General features: G+C 53.8%; 2 protein-coding genes across 2 annotated transcripts; both read left to right on the forward strand.

The window, feature by feature from the left end:
• The first annotated feature begins 722 nt into the window (after positions 1-722).
• On the forward strand, positions 723-7830 carry IBSP (integrin binding sialoprotein). Its single transcript, XM_051790742.1, has 7 exons — positions 723-3014; positions 4065-4129; positions 4209-4259; positions 4387-4458; positions 4649-4705; positions 6629-6730; positions 7029-7830. The coding sequence occupies exons 2-7, from the start codon at positions 4076-4078 to the stop codon at positions 7626-7628; spliced, it is 936 nt and encodes a 311-aa protein (XP_051646702.1). The 5' UTR covers positions 723-3014; positions 4065-4075; the 3' UTR covers positions 7629-7830.
• Positions 7831-10716: 2886 nt separating this feature from the next.
• Positions 10717-15435, forward strand: MEPE (matrix extracellular phosphoglycoprotein). The gene is made up of 5 exons (XM_051790732.1): positions 10717-10794; positions 12345-12398; positions 13160-13252; positions 13363-14594; positions 14691-15435. The coding sequence occupies exons 1-5, from the start codon at positions 10735-10737 to the stop codon at positions 15433-15435; spliced, it is 2184 nt and encodes a 727-aa protein (XP_051646692.1). The 5' UTR covers positions 10717-10734.
• The last annotated feature ends 394 nt before the right edge of the window (positions 15436-15829 follow it).

Genomic DNA, 15829 nt, shown 5'->3' on the forward strand with positions numbered 1-15829 from the left:
GACAGGAGCATGCTGCTCTGCTCATTTACTGCCCTGCAAAAATAATAATTAAATTTGGACCTTGGAGCCATGTCAGCCTGTGCCAGACAGGGACACTCTGACCGTGAGGTCCCCATGGGATCAGGAGAGTACATCAAAACCACACACAGTGCCCTTGCCAGGTGCAAGCCCACCCAGCTGCAGCTCAGAGCTGGTGCCAGCAGCTGGTGCCAACCCCACGAACGTTGGGTCATGGGGGGGTGTCAGGGCCTGGGCACAGCAGCAGCTGCCTGGGGGGTTCATCACCATGGGCTGTGTGAGGGCAGCAGTGTGCCCAGACAGGGTTTGGGAGTGGGCTGTGTGCCTGACCCCCAGCTTGTTCATCAGGGTGCATAATGAGCGACATGGCAGCACATTTGTACACGTTAAAAAACTGATGGGAGTGCATTTGCACATGTGGGCTGCATGCTGCATGCCTACCTTCTCCCTGCTCCCAAAAAAAGGGCTTTTGCTGCTGTCACCTGATCATCTAATTCCAGCCCCCCTCTGCCACAGGCAGGGATACCTTCTGCTTGACCAGGTTGGTCAAAGCCCCATCCCCTGGAGGCAGATGAGCCTCCATGAGCTGTTCCATGTTTCTTTTCCCAACTGGTTATCTACAAAGGTGAGATAGTTTTCATAAAGCTTTCAGAGCCTGCAGTTGCTTTCAATAAAAGATACCTTTTTGGGCAAGTGGGTTATCTCTCCAAGCCCTGCTCCCTTGGACAGCCAGAGTTCTTGCAAAAGCGTTAAGAGACAAAGACGAATGCTCCAGTTCTGAGATGTGAAGCTTTTTAAAGTAATAATAATAAAAAAAATTCAAATGGAAACATTTTATGCATTGGTTGACTTCCCTGCTGATCTCCCTGCCTGGTGCTGTGAGGTTGATGCTGCTGCTGCTGGTGGCCTGCCCAGGGAGCACCCGCTCCAGGAGCTAAACATAGGTGCTGGCTGCACAAGGCACTTGGGTACATGTTAATTATCCTGGTGCTTTTTAGGGATCTTGGGTGAAATATGTGTTTTTATAGTCAGTTTTCTATTTTGTTTTAAGCAGCCTGGAGCAAAAGCCCTTTAATTACATTAAAAATCGCCTCCCACCAGCACTCTCTGTTCCCAAGCCTTGATGAAATTTTAACCTCAAAGCTGGGCACATGCTCACCGCTTTCCTGGGCCAGGCAGCCCAGGACAGCATGGAACAGTTGGAAGCAGGGCTGTCTCTCTTCTGAGCCCCCTGCATCACACCCACTAGCTGAGCAGCCCCTCCAGCTGTTCCAATCCCATGGGGTTGGGGGAGCATGGGAACCCTCACAATGCTGGTCTCTCTCTTTAGTGGAAGCTGCTGTGTTGGCATTGGAAAACTGCATGGCTGCTTTTTTTCCTCCTTTTCTTTTTTTTTTTTTTTTTTTGTGCGTGTGGGTTTTCCTGGCATGAGGCACCAGCCGAAAGCCACAGCCAGCTCCAGGCCTCCCTTGTAATTAGGGCTCCTCACGTGACACAACAGGTTTTGAAACCCGTGGGGCAGGCACAGCAGGGCTGCTGGACTCCCAGTGGGCTGCAAAGGACCTCTCCCTTCCCGAAAGTGTGTGGTGTGCATGGTGTTCCATCAGCAGTTAGCAACTCCCCATGATGTACCTATTGATGTGGTGATGAGAAAGAAAAAAGGCTTTGTCATTCTGATCATAACCTGGGAATTTGGTCAACTGGTTGTAGGTGAGGCTTTCTGTGACCCTAGTTTTGAGCAGAAACATGAACCTTCAGGTCTTTCATGGCAAAGTGGATTTTTCTGCCCTAAATAACCATAGTTTTACCACTAGCTAAGATGAGTGTCATGGACCTGCCTGAAGGCATGCTTTTTCCAGCACCGCTGTTCCATCTCCAAGGGTTGTGGGGCTGAAGGCTTTAGGTGGCAATGGATTTGCAGTTCTCCTTTCCACTGTGGAAAGCAAAGCTGCATTTGGGGAGGAGTCATTCTCCTGAGCTGCTGCAGCCCAGGTGTATGAAGGAGCTCAGGGGTCTTTGCTGAGGAGTGCAGAAAAAGTCTGGAAAAGGCTGAGAAGAGGTGCACTGGAGAATTGGGTGGCTGAAATCCCAGCAGGAAATTATATATATAGCTAAAGGAGAAAGGATGCCCCTCCAGAGGTGGGTGCCAGGGCAGCATCTACGTGCCCCCATCCACTGCCATCAGGTGCAGGGCAGGAGTGATGGGCTCTGATCACTGGCCACCAAGTTCCCCACTGAGCTTTGACTGAGCGTGGGTGGTATTTTTGCATTTTTTTTCTGCTTTGCTGGGGACATACACAGATTTCAGCTGGAGAATGCCTGATTTTGGAGACAGGCAACCAGGCTGGCCCCTGTGTGGGTCTGCATGGTTTGGGGGGCACAAGAAACAAAGCAGACATGCATTTTGTAGTATCACTGTGGCAGAAATGGCTCTTAAGGGGGGACTGGTGACACCTGTATCTGAGTCCCTTTTTTTTTCCCTGCCCTTACCAAGGCCTCTGCAAGCATCCTGGAGAGGGATTTGTTTGGATTTAGCTTTTTTCTGTCTAACGGCTATGCCCAAGTGGCTGTGGAGACGGGCCTTTGAGGTCAATCTTTTTGTCTACTTGAAAAAACAGTGACAGAATTTCCCAAAAACGGGAGGTGGACACCCCCTAGGAACAGATTTCCCAATATTTATTTTAATTTAAGCCAAGAGTGTTATTATACCCTCGGCCTCATGGCCGTTCCTCTGAGGCCAGACCCTCAATTAGGCGGCGCAGTGCAAACCTCCCCAGGCTTGGCAGCGGCACGGGGCGCTGTGTTTGTGCACCAAATCTGCCAGCGCTGAAGTTTTTGGGGTTTTCTGGTGCACGGCGGTGGGCTGGCGTCACTCCGGGCAGGGCGGTGACTTGGCTTGGGGGGGCGCAAAACCAGACCTTATATCCCAGCAGGGCAGCAGCAGGAGGAAATCTGTGCCAGCTGACTCTGTGGGGAGCTGTCGGTGCTGTGGAAGGGTAAGCTTCCTGCGACTTTTTGCAGTCTTTTTGTGCACTGCTGTCTGCTTTTTGTGGGAGGATGGGGGGGCTCAGCTCGCTGTCAGGGCTGGATGCTGCTTTTTGTCCTTCTCTGGGTCTGTGGCTTCATGAAGCCCTTGGGTGGAGGGGATGAGTATCCAGAGCCTTGCTGCGTGGTCAGGGAAGCTTGTGGCCACTTGTTTTCAAGCCTGAGTTAAACAAAGATAAGCAAACTTCAAGCGCAGCTGAATTTAATAACAACTCCCCCCAAGCACAGCTGATGGTGGGTTTAGATAGAGGAAGGGTAGGAAAAAGGAAGGTTAGTGGGCCTTACTGAGTCTGGGGGGATGCCGGGAGCATCCCTCCCTGGGGCAAGGCTGGGACGCTGCGGGAAGGGTTGGATGTGCTCTTGCTCCTTGATGGGGGAGGACAGGCTGGGATTTGGTGCTTAGGTTGTGCAGCTCAGACCTGCCCAGAGCCAAGCCCCCTTCCAGATATGCCTACAGGAGGCTCCTTGCCTTGGTGTCTTGCCACTGCTATTTTTGTCAATGGCAGACTGCAGAAGGCAACTATATTAATTTCTTTGTTTGCTCATTTATTTTTCCTCAGAGAGGTTAAACTCTCTGTGGTGTAATTCCCAGCAGCATTGCTCCCTGGGCAGAGCCCAAGCAGACCTCAGGGCTGTGGGAGGGTGGCCACAGTGGGCAGTGCTCCCAGTTACTCCTGTCACATCTCTGGTGGGGCTTGGCTTTCTCCCCTCCCTCAAAGGCAATGGGAAAGCAGGAGTGAGTAGTCCTGCTCAGAGAAAGCAGTGCATCTGCTACGTGGTGAAACTCACTTTTCTGCTACTTTGTGGCTTCTTGAAAAATGATGTATTCATGGAGAAAAAAAAAAATAAAGGAAGGATTTAGGTCTGGGGAGGGGTTGGGAGATCTCATCAAGAGGTGGCTGGAGGTCAGCCTTTCTTCTCCCTGCTCATCCATGTGGACACAGACACACGGATAGTTTGAGGCTGAAAAGCAAGCGCTCAATGTGTTTCACTGTTCCTAGAGAAAGCAGCCATGAGGACAGTCCTGGTCTTTGTCTGCCTGGTGGGGATGGCGTGTGCCTTCTCGGTGAGTGCCAGGCAGGGGGGGACACCCCGTCCTTGCCGGGGCCGGTGTGGGGCTTGTGTCAACCCACCCTTTCCCCCAGGTCAAGAGCTGGCTGCGGCGAGCCAAGCTGGATGACTCGGAAGAAAACGCGGTAGGGTCTCCCCCCACCCTGCGCGCCCAGTCCCACACGGTGCTGGTCTTGAGGAAGAGCACATTTCGGTCGCTCCTGTACCCAAGCCCCCAGACTGATGGGATTTACCCCCTTCTTCTCCCGGTAGGTGTTCAAGAACAGGCACCGGCATTACCTGTACAGATACATCTATGTGTATCCCCCGCAGCGACGGTACCAGGTGGGTGCTTCGGAGGGGTTGCCGATGCTTCGCCACCCACCAAATGCAGGGATGTTGGCCCAAATGAGATTGGGAGGCATGGTCTGTGCCCTCTTTGCCCCTGGCCTGCGGGGCTGGGCACAGAGCCTCGCACTGTGATGCCAGCAGAAACCCACCCACTCGCCTACCACTTGGTTTTCCCTCTTCTTAGGGCAGTGACTCATCTGAGGAAGAGGGGGATGGCTCGGAGGAGGAGGAGGAAGGGGGGGTGAGTATGGCAAACCAACAGCTTGCAAAACAAATACGGGAAATTGGGAACTTTCTTTGGTTTTGTAGTCTCTGCTCATCAGCATTTGTGGCTGCTGACCGCCCACAGCCTTGCGCTCTGGATGCAACTGGATTTTCTACTCTGGGGCTTATTTTATTATTTATTGTGGATTGTTTTCCTTTTTTCTGTCCTTTTTATTCCTGTGTGGGGGATGCACCAAACAACCCTGAGACAAATGCTCTGGGTTTCCATTTTCAGTGGCTCAGAAAGGAGAAAGACAGGCCAAAAGGCAGAAGCAGGGAGGCTCATGGCAGGAAGAAAGTGCTGTTAGGAACTCCTCTTACCATCCTCTTTCAGGGTGTGCTGCCCCCACAGTGCTGACAAGATCACTATGGAAAACACAGTTGTGCTCCGCACTTATGTGTGTGGAGGGAGGGACACAAACTGATGAAAATTGGGAAATGCCCATTTGTACCAGTCCAGATGGTAATGCTTCTCCTGTCTGTTCGATCAATATGAGCTTGGGCACCTCTGCATTTGTGAGACTCACCCAGGTTCAACATTAAATGCAAGGGATTACAGAGGTCTCTTGTGCCTCACTGAGCTGCAAATGTTCAAAAATAATCCAGTGGTCTCCAGCACATGGGTGCTTTGAAAGAAGGATCTGGTATGCCTGGAAACCTGTGTGTCAGGTCTAATCACATCTTTTATTATTTCCTTCTTTTTTTATATATAATTTAATGAAAGTCTGGGACTCTGGTACTAAAACCTCCTTTGGAGGCCTTTTTGGGGCTGGGGTACAGTATGGGGTGGCCCCTGTCCCCCAGACACCTCTGCCAGCATCAGCACCTCCCTGCAATTTGCCCCTTTTTGCCTGTTTCTCTTCCCTACCACTGCAATCTCTAGGGATAACTTTCAGTAGTGGGATTGGGCAGCCTCAGGAAGAAAATAAGAGTTATGCAGGAATGTAGCTGCTGTTTGGGGCTGCCCCTTTCCTTTCCAAGGAACCAGAGCAGTGGCTGTTCCCATGCAGGAATACTGACAGGGGCTGGTCAGCAAGAGAAATTGTGCTGAAAGGCCCAAAGGTCAGTTATAGGTATGTAAAGACCAATTATATCAGGTACTAGATAGGGAGCACAGCTGGATGCACCGTGCGATTCGATGGCTCTCCCATTGGAGAGGAAAACAGCCTGGATTTTCTCTGGCATCACGTGCACCCGTATTTTAAGGTCTGAGTTTGCCCAAAATGCCAGGGTAAGTGTCCTTGGTCTTGGCATGTGAGCAGCAGGGATTGCCCAGGGCAGGGATGACACTGACCTCGTGTCTCCCTGCCATGGCAGGGTTCATTTGCTAGAGGCAACGTGCTCCTCCTCCCAGGCTGGGCACTGGGTGAGCTGCCCCATGAGTGGTTGCTCCAGGCTCTGCTTGCATTTGGGATATTCATTGCCTTTTTTAGCAGAGCACACTGCTGGGAGCCCCACTCTGGTCTCGGGGGCCAAGCAGTGCTCAATGGCTGATTGCTGGTGGGGTTCAGGCTCATGCCTGGCTTTGAGCCATCATGCTCTCACTAACCATCTCATATGACGTGCAGTGTGTCCATGTGTAGTGTGCCTGTGGCTTTCTTTGTTTACTGGAAACTGGGAGGGATGACTTCAAAAGAAAACCTTTAGATGCTTTGTAAAGCAAAATGTGTAGCCAGAATGGGAACACCCGACTCCAGCCACCACCACTTAATTGCACAGCTCCGGCTGCCCTGCTGCAGCTTCTCCATTTCAGTCTGGAACAAGACCCGTGGGAAAGCAGGAAACTCAGAGCAATGCCCAAATGCTGTGTGGGGATGCTGCGTGCCCCCCTCGCTGCTGGGAGGGCTGCGCTCCGCTCCTGCTGCTGACCCCCTGCCCTGTCCTCTCCCTGTCCTTGCAGGAGCCGTTTCATGCTGGCACCAAGGTAGCTGGCCATCCTGCTGGAGCAGCCCCTGGGGACTGCCAAGGTGGGCTGGGAGGAGACGTCGCATCTCCCCAGCAGGTGTGGTTTGGGGAGCTGGAGGGGAGCACCCAGGGGGAGGGGTATGTTCACTGCATGTTTGCTTGCACCTATGGGTGCCTTCCACCCCCTTTCTGCCTTGGGGGGCTGCTGTGCAAGACACCCATGGCTGGACCAAGCTCTGGGTATTAACTTGGGGTTAGAAGGAGTGCCCCAAAAAGACAGTCCTGCCATGCAAGGTGTGGGGGGGATGCTCAGCTGTGCCCATGCCTGCCCCTTGTCACATGGAGCTGCAGCCTCCTGACACCCAAGTAATGCTGTGCTATCTTCCCCCTGCCAGGGCAAGGACTGCCAAGGGACTCTGAAGGGGGTTAGGCATGGAACTGCCAGCAAGGGGGAAGACTCTGAAAATGAAGACAGTGACGAGAATGAGGAGGAGGAAGAGGAGGAAGAAGAAGTAGATGAGAACGAGAATGGAATCAATGGCACAAGCACCAACACCACTGAGGGGGCTGATGGACCTCATGGCAATGGCACTGCAGTGGCTGAGGAGGGCACTGGTGCAGCTGAGGAAGAGGAGGAAGAGGAGGAGGAGGAAGAAGAAGAAGAAGAGGAGGAAGAGGAGGAGGAAGAGGAGGAAACTGAAGCCACCACCATCGCCAGCACCACCGATGAAGAGGGGCTGACCCAGGCGACCACTGTGGGAGATGGGGGACCCACAGACGCCACCACAGATGCCACCACAGTTGGGGAGCTGTGGGATTACGATGTGACGGCCAGGGACCACAGCCGGGGGGACGAGGGCACCACCACGGGTGGGTATGAGGAGCAGGACGAGTACGCCCGCGGGGACAGCTACCGGGCCTATGAGGACGAGTACGGCTACTACAAAGGGCACGGCTACGACGTGTACGGCCAGGATTACTACTACAGCCAGTGAGCGGGTTGGGGGGCATCCCTGGTGCTGCCCCCCACCTGCCCCATGCCACTCAGGAAGGTGCATCCGAAGGCTCACTGCAGCCACTGCACGCCAGAGGGGATGCCAGGCAGCTTGCCATGCACGCCGGCTCCGTCCCAGGCTTTGTTGTTTTTGGTTTTTTTTGTATCTTGCAAAGTGAAATGAAATAAAGCAACCGAACTGAGCTTGTTGGTGATGAAAGGTTTGCTGCCAAATTTGCTGGGATCCCTGGGGCAGCACAGTGGTTGGTGGGCTGACGGGTTACAGGTGCTCATGCTGCTCAGGGTTGAATCTTTTTATTCCAGCTCAGATGCTGGAATATGAAAGGAGGGAGGAACAAAAGGCTAACTTGGAAAGCCTCTGTAAAGTCCTCTCTGAAAAATGAAAGGATGCTTTTTAGCATCACTGCTTTGGGTTTACAGCCATGTTTTATGTAGAGTTGACATGAATTTCCAGTGATAACTTTACCACATGCTCCATTCCTCGGTAGCATGCCTCCCATGGCCTGGCCACACAGTAGGCAATGTTAATAGAGGTAAAGACACTAATTTCTCTTTCTGTGCATCACTAGCTGTAGATGTATGCTCCTGCAATGAGGGCTTTGCTTCTGCATCCCTGTGCCAGGCACACAGGTAAAAGGCTGGGCACCTTGGATGTGTGCGTTAAACACCAGTACTGCAGCCCAAAATGTCCCTGTCACACAGTCTCATCCCCAGGGCAAGGTAGGGCTGTCCTAGAGACAGCAATGCATCCACTTGCCTCCTGCATCAGGGATGAGCATGCCTGGCTTGCAGTCCCCAGGATCCCTGCTCACAGTTACTTCCCAACAGGAGCATGTCCCTGTGTAGCTAGGGATCAGCACTACAGATAGGGATAGAATGACTTTGCCTGGGTTCCAGGCAGGTTCCAGGCAGGTGCCACCATTTGGGAATAATGATGGCAGGTTTATGGCAGGTACCATACTGCTCTTGCACTCCTAGAAAAGAAACCTGTGTTCAGCTCCCAGTGTAGGTCTGACTGCAAAATGAGTCCAGTTTCACAGCAGCAAACTGCTGGGCATTGTACAAAACTGCCTCTCTGTGCCAAAGCCAGGCTGCAAATGCTGGGGAGGCAGGAGGTGCTGCCTGCAGGGTGGGCACCCCTGGGGCCAAATCCCTACGGTGGCACTGGGGAGCCCTGCATGCCCTCATGGCTGGTGGGAGGGACATGAGAGCCCCATCATCCACATCCCCAGGGGGTGCCCAAAGACGTCAGGGAACCAGCATGGACAAAGGGCCCTGGCGCTGCCAGGGGCCGAGTCCCACTCCCACAGGGCACGTAGCCCAGTCCTGTGTGCGTCAGCCCCCCAGGCACCTGGCAAAAGCTCTCCTCCCTGAGCCAAGGCACACGGGCTGGCTGCTCTGGTACCTGTGGGGCAGCATCTGGCTGCAGCTCCCAGGACAAGGGCAAGTTTCAAGCTGGCTCTGAGATCTGCTCCTACCTGGGGCTGGACGCTGTTGGTTTAAACATTTCTGGTGTTAATCCAGCAGTCATGCAAGCTCCCAGGGTTTGGGCTGGTGCAGAGTGGGATGAGAGCTGCTGTCACCATCACCACATTGAGCAGCTGAGCCAGGCTGGCTGCAGCAGGGGGAACCCCTCTTGGCAAGGGTATAGGTGACCAGCAGTGCCACCAAAACTTGAGGTGGGGAGGAGAAGGGTATGTACATCATACACATCTTTGTAGCACCTTTCCATAGCAAAGGTGGGCTCGAAGGGACCTGTGCAAGAAGTGCATGGAAAAATACCTTTTTTTTTTCATTTTTTGCCACCCTGCTATTTTGAACTTGCACAGGTTTAGCTCAGAGGTATTGAGGTTGAAACCCAAAAACAAGTGTCAGAAGCTACAGCGTGGTGGTAGCTCTTGGCTTGGCCAATGCTGCCCTGCGATGTACAGTCATGCCCAGGACCAGGCCTGGCTCAGGATATTGCCCTTCCCTTTCTGCAGCCCTCTGGCTTTCCCATGTCGGTCACAATGAGCATGCCAAGACCCACTGCACACCCTCTTATCAATAACCAAGCTGGCTGTGTGCCACACTAAGATCTACGCTAATCATCGAGCAATTTCGCCTTCAGAACAGATATTTATAAACTGTGCTTTCTGTTTATCCAGCCAGGTGGAACATTTGATAGCTGTCTTTCACCACAAACACATTTTTAGCTGGAAATTACTCCCCCTGGTTATCTGCGGGTGCTGCCAGTGCTGACAAATGTCCCTGGGCAGGAGCTGATTGGCTCTGCGCACCTGGGGCCAACTTTAAATTTCAGCAAAGTGGGCATACACTCCATGGTCTGCCACTGGGATCTGCCTCCGACAGGGAAAGGTAATCCTCTTACCTAGTTTCCTGCCCTGTCTCTCCCTAGCCCTTCACCTCTGCTTTCCCTGAACAGGGCTTCTCCTGCTTTCGCTCCAGGCAAGCCACAGTGGGGACGGGAACATCCCAATCCTCGGCTGTGCATATCTCTTGAGCCTACACTGCTTTGTACTGCTGATCCTTGCACATGAATTTCCTTCTGGTGTTTCCTGTAGCAATGCTTGTATGGCTGAATATAGAGTCTGGGATGGACCTGCAAGCCCAAGCCAGGCTGGTTGGGTGAAATGAGAATTACTGGCCAACAGAGCTATTGCCTCCTGCCATTTATCAGTGTTCTTGAAAAGAGCCTGCAAGTTTCTTAATTCAGACTTATGACTGAACAGCTTAGCCTGCAGTGGCTTTGTGGATCATTTATTGCAAATACCCACCCAAGCTGCTTTGACAGAGGGAGTTAGGAAGTACCTGATGTCAGAGCATCCACTTGGTGCTGCTGGCCCTGCCCTCTGCACATGGCGAGAGCATCACCTTTGCTGCAAGGAATGCAGAGGGGCAGGGTGATGTCAGAGGCCACCACAAAGCTGGGGAAAGCAGGGTTTGCTGGAAAACCTTGCTGCCACGAGGGCTTTGGGATATCAGGAGCTTTTAGGTTGCTGCTAACCGGGATCACTGGGGATCACAAGTCCTAGGAAGACAAACTCCAGTGATGCTTCGCTCTGTGTCCCCAGGAGCAGCCCAAGATGAAAACAGCCCTGGTCTGCCTGTGCCTGTGCCTGCTCAGCACAGCCCTCTCAACACCTGTAAGTATGGCTCTCCCCAGATTGCCAGCATGCTGCTGAATCCAGTGCAACCCAGCATGCTTTCAGCATCAGGAAAACATGAGTTGTACTTGCGTGTAACACCTCTGGTTCTTGGGGAGGGGACTGAGGTGCTACCGCAGAGGTGAATCCAGCAGGAAAAATATGTATTAGCGTTGATGTGGCTGAGCATGTCCCTTCAGCTTAGCAATCAGGGCATTGTGCAAGAGCCAGTCTGGGTGGCTATAACTTTTTGCCTTGATTTGTGTGGATTTTGGATCTGCCAGGTGCTTTTGGTTTGGAAGTAGCCTGAGTGGAGCCACAAAACTGAGGTGCAGAAAGGATGCTTATCTTACCCATGTGGGTAACAGGGGTCAGAGGGGCACCTGCATTACTTTCCAGGTCTCCTAATGTGAAAATTTGACTGATAAAACTAAAACAAAGGGTGAACTAAGATAAATAAAACAGCAGCCATTTTTGTCCTGCACAATTGTTGCTCAACACACTAAATACACAGCTAGAGCGAAAGTCTGCTCCTAGAAAAGGCTTGCTTTTTTGGCAGGTAAGGAGGAGGGAAATCACATCTTCTCTGAGGGCTGGACCCCTGCTGTGTGTCATTTAGCCCCCAGGGCAAGCTTGCACAACCAAGTCTGTAGTAGGGCAGCACAGGGAAAGGCAATAAATCAGTGCAGATTTACTTTTCAGATAGGGGCACAGAAGTTAATACTCTGCTACTTGATCAGGGCTGTAATCCAGTCTTTGATACTGTTCACAAACAATGGAATAACCTGGGATTATTTAACACTGTGGGGCATGTTTCTACCCATTTCAGCTGGACTTGGGATGTTTCAGTGACTAATTTTGCTGAGATCAAAGGGAACTCCCCTCCATGGGCCTGTCTCCCCCTCTGGCATGTAGGGAACACCTGAAATGGCTTGGTGGGACTCACAGGATACTCCCATCACCAAGTGCCCCAAGCCTGAGGGATGCAGGGATGGCCAATATGTTCCAAAAGATGACAGGATAATCAGGGAGAGCTGTAAGCCTGCAAGCATGTATGGAAACCTGGCTTTGAGAGCACAGAGGTTGCTGCTCAGTTGGCAAGTACACACTGGGAAACACCACCAGCTAATGAGCTCCAGGCTCCCATCACAGATGCCAGCAGTGGTGCTGTGTATTAAAACTGCTCTGCAGTAAAATACTCTGCAGCAGACTTACAGAAAAGGGTATTTGCAGACCAAGAATACCCTGTGAAAAGTAGTGTGCAATGCTACTGATGCTACCAATCATGCTGTAGCAGAATTTGCAATACTTTTCAGACCCTGGAAATGGGGTTTAAACCTTTCCTATTATTGCTTCCTTTAAGCCAGCACCCCAAGTAGTGCCTGGGAATTTATTGGCTTATCAATACATTTCTCCCACCCTTCCCTGATCACTCTGGCATACCTATCATGCTGGGCAGGGTGGGTGGCCAGCAGTGGGGCTTGGGAGCCACCTGGATGCTGGGGCAGTGTTTGATGCCTCAGCTCTCGTCTGTGTTTTGCTGCCCACAGGTGCCACCCCCGCTGTCTGGGAGAGCTTCTGGGAACTGTGTGGGACAGCACCGGGTATGTACCCTCCTGCCTCATCCAGACCCCATGGGGTGCCCTGCACCAGAGGCACAGGGAGAAACAGTTGCTTTTGGAGGGTAGCCCCAGTGATCCATGGAGAAAGAGACCAGCAGTGCCTTTGCATCTGAACAGCTCTTACTAAGAGCAGGGGTGGGGAAAGGTGTGACATGCTCAGGTGAGGGAAGGGCTTCCTCCCCAAGGGGCTCCTCTGCCCCTGCCCAGCCCCAGAGCACAAATGCTTGGTGTACCCACAGGTGAGGGTGTAAAAGTCTCAGGCCCAATGGCTACAGGGTTTTTTCAAAGTGTTTTGGTGTAAAATGCATCAGTATCATAATTCAAATGAGTAGTATGGAAGAAAATGCCTGGCTTTCCCTATTGGAAACCAGTTGCTGTCCTTCCAGTAGCTTGATTGCCATCAGTCCCTTAACTCATGTCTGATGGGACCATCAACCAGGTTGTTTATTCAAGCCTTAAGCCACCTTGCAAAAAAATCCAAACTCACAGCTCCTGAAAGTAAGCACGAGCAGAAAATGAGCCCAAGGGAAAACAAAAGCACCAGAACCCAGGATATGAGAACATGCATCCTGCCCAGATCTCTGCCTATGCTGGTGGCCATGAGGGGGTGAGGGCTCCTGCCTGTCCTGGGGTCTCAGTGGGTACCGTTGGGACGCTGCTTCAATGCCACGCACACCAAGGGAAGATCTGCCAATCCATTTCATAAGAAAACTGTGAGGTTTGGTTATTTTCTTCCCCAACAGATACTTCTGAAAGGCTGCAACGCAAAGCATGGCTTCTACGTTTTCAAATACGTCTACTCATTCTCAACGCGGAGGAACCAGACGCAGATAAAGGTGAGGAGGTGCCCAGGTGGCACGGCGGGACCCTGGCTTGGCTGCAGGGCCCCAAGCAGCCGTCTGTCACCAGGGCTGACCCTGACCTCTCCCTTGTGTGTACTGCACAGAAAGAAGAGGCTGACCGTAAGAGTATCATCCCCAGCCGCCGGCTGGATGAGGACAATGCCAAGCAGGAGCTGCCAGAGGCCAGGACGACCCCAGAGCACAGTGACAATAACAGCACTGAAGCAATAGAGAATGTGATTGTCCTCAGGCCTGAAAACCGCAGCTCCCCAGGCGCTGGCAGGGATGCTCCCAGTCCTCGCCCTGGCACTGGCACGCGAGCGCGTGGCGGTGTCGGCATTGCAGGTCCCACCCCGTCCAGCTCAGAGGGCAGCGGTGATCTGGATTTGGTGGTTGAAGTTGATGGTGATGTTCCCATTATCTCTCGGGGTGAACAGCCCAGTGAGGTTGTGGTGGGGAACAGGTCACATATCAGGAGTGAGGACAAGGATGCTGGTGCCCCCAGAGTGGTTCCTGCAGAGGGGGCGATGACAGATGGGAGGGAGAGGGCCCCTGTCACTGGAGGGGCAGGGGATGAGGGCAGTGGTGAGTCCACTGTCTCTGGCCAAGGGCAGGAGGGTGTCATGCGAGGCACGGGAATGGGAAGTGCTGCTCTTGCCTCTGTCACTGAGAAGACAGAGGACGTCCAAGTTGATGCCACAGGTGTGGATGAATACGCTTACATCCCCGACTCGGGCAGTGTCACCATCACCCGTGGGAACCTGGGCAGCACAGCGAGGACCACCAGCTTCACCCAAGTCTCTCCAGGCAAGGATGATGAGGTCAACATCTTCATTGGGAGGGCCAATATCCACGTGGGGGAGCAAGAAACCACCCAGGCCGGTGCCACTGTGGGCAGTGAGGATGACAGCACCGCCACTGCGGGAACCAGCAGGCCCCTCCCCAGGCTGGGTGTCACGGCAGCACCTGACGGTGGTGATGATGACAGCACCCCTGCTCACAGGCAGCCTGAAGGACTAGCCACCACAGCCACCCCAAGCCACGGGGACAGCGTCACCAGCAGACCCAGGGATGCACATCCCACAGGAGAGGATGAGGAAGGTGCCACCACCATTGGTGGCTATGGGGAAGGACTGGTGACCCCTGTCCCCTGGAGAGTCACTGGTGGTCACGTCACTGTCCCCACAGTTGCCAGCATCCGTGGGAAAGATGATGATGAGGTGAGAGGTGAGGGGCAGACGTTCAAGGGGAAGCCAGATCATCTGGCTACCACAACCCCCCAACAGGGGCATGATGAGGAGGCCACTGCCACTGTCCCAGCTGAAAGAGCCAGCATCCATGTGGCCACTGTCCCAGCTAAAAGAGCCAGCATCCATGTGACCACTGTCCCAGCTGAAGGAGCCAGTGTCCACCTGGCCACTACCACGGCCTCCCCTGGGGTGAGTGAGGGGGACTGCACCACCTCCTCAGTGACAGCCAGCAGCCGGGAGGCAGGCAGGAGCACCGTGGTGGGGAAAGGAGGGAGTCGGGAAATGAGACCAGCCACCCCAAAGCCCCGCGGGGAGGGACAGCCTGGGGCAGGGGTGAGGGTCTGGCCAGGGGGAGCAGGACTGGACAAGACACCCAGGACAGACAAACCACCATCCCCAAGCGGGAAAGCCAGCAGCCAGACACCGAGCAGGGCCCAGACAAAGGCTGGCAGCCATGGTGGCGATGCGGGGGGCAGGTCGCATGCCACCAAAGCAGGGGGCAGCTCCACTCCACAGGCACGGCAAGATGTGGGCAGCATGGCAGCAGGCAAGGGCCGGGAGAGGGGGCAAGGTGGCGAGACTGGGGCAGCAGTGTCGGGAGCTGGGGGTGGCCGCCTCCCTGGGCACCATGGCAGAAAGCTGGGGACTGGGGCACCGGGGACGTTCACAGCACTGGGCCACAGCAGACAGGTGGACCAGCTGAAGCGTGCCGATGAACTTCACGTCCGCGAGCGGGCTTTTTACTCCCTCGGCAGGGCAGAGGGCGGCCCCCACGGCCCCTACACTGGCCTTGGGGGTGCTGACAGCAGCCAGTCCTCCGAGGGGGAGCGGGACACCCACAGTGACAGTGGACAAACAGGACTTCGGCCCTCAGGGTGGGGATCCCCAGGGTACCCCCATGGCCGCTGGATCCAGGGATCTCTCTAAGGGGCTGCCGGTATTCACCCCGGCGAGCTCCAGCGGTGGAGCTGGGGGGTCCCACATGTCGTGTTCCCCCTCTTGGCATCCCCGCTGTGGCCTCTGCTCTTGCTTGGGTGAGGGGCACGTTGCCAGGGGGCAAGCGGTGCTTCATAGCCCAGGAGCCAAAAATCACTGGTTCATGTAATCTGTTAATTTGAGGGAGGCTGCATGTGGTGCTGCAGCAGGGATGCATGGGGTTTGCTGTGCTAGACAGCTATTTAACAGCAGTCATGCTACACGGCATAGGGTAGCGCTGTTTGTGCACTGATGTGAAGCAAGTAAAGAAACAGTGAGAAAAAGCCTCTGTCCTCGCGGTTTCACTTCCAGCCTACTGGAGAAATAAAGGCATTTCTGTACCTGA

Source organism: Manacus candei, unplaced genomic scaffold (genome assembly GCF_025592945.1).
Source record: "Manacus candei isolate 608988 ecotype Guabito, Panama unplaced genomic scaffold, ASM2559294v1 h1tg000028l, whole genome shotgun sequence".
Lineage (NCBI taxonomy): Eukaryota > Metazoa > Chordata > Aves > Passeriformes > Pipridae > Manacus > Manacus candei.

What these genes read in the sequence shown, in the direction of transcription:
- IBSP (XM_051790742.1), top strand. Translation starts at nt 4,076, where the DNA reads ATGAGGACAGTCCTGGTCTTTGTCTGCCTGGTGGGGATGGCGTGTGCC. An exon ending in ATGACTCGGAAGAAAACGCG is followed by an intron (nt 4,260 to 4,386) that starts GTAGGGTCTCCC and finishes TTCTCCCGGTAG; the next exon opens with GTGTTCAAGAACAGGCACCG. An exon ending in ACGTCGCATCTCCCCAGCAG is followed by an intron (nt 6,731 to 7,028) that starts GTGTGGTTTGGG and finishes TCCCCCTGCCAG; the next exon opens with GGCAAGGACTGCCAAGGGAC.
- MEPE (XM_051790732.1), top strand. Translation starts at nt 10,735, where the DNA reads ATGAAAACAGCCCTGGTCTGCCTGTGCCTGTGCCTGCTCAGCACAGCC. An exon ending in GCACAGCCCTCTCAACACCT is followed by an intron (nt 10,795 to 12,344) that starts GTAAGTATGGCT and finishes TGCTGCCCACAG; the next exon opens with GTGCCACCCCCGCTGTCTGG. An exon ending in ACTGTGTGGGACAGCACCGG is followed by an intron (nt 12,399 to 13,159) that starts GTATGTACCCTC and finishes CTTCCCCAACAG; the next exon opens with ATACTTCTGAAAGGCTGCAA.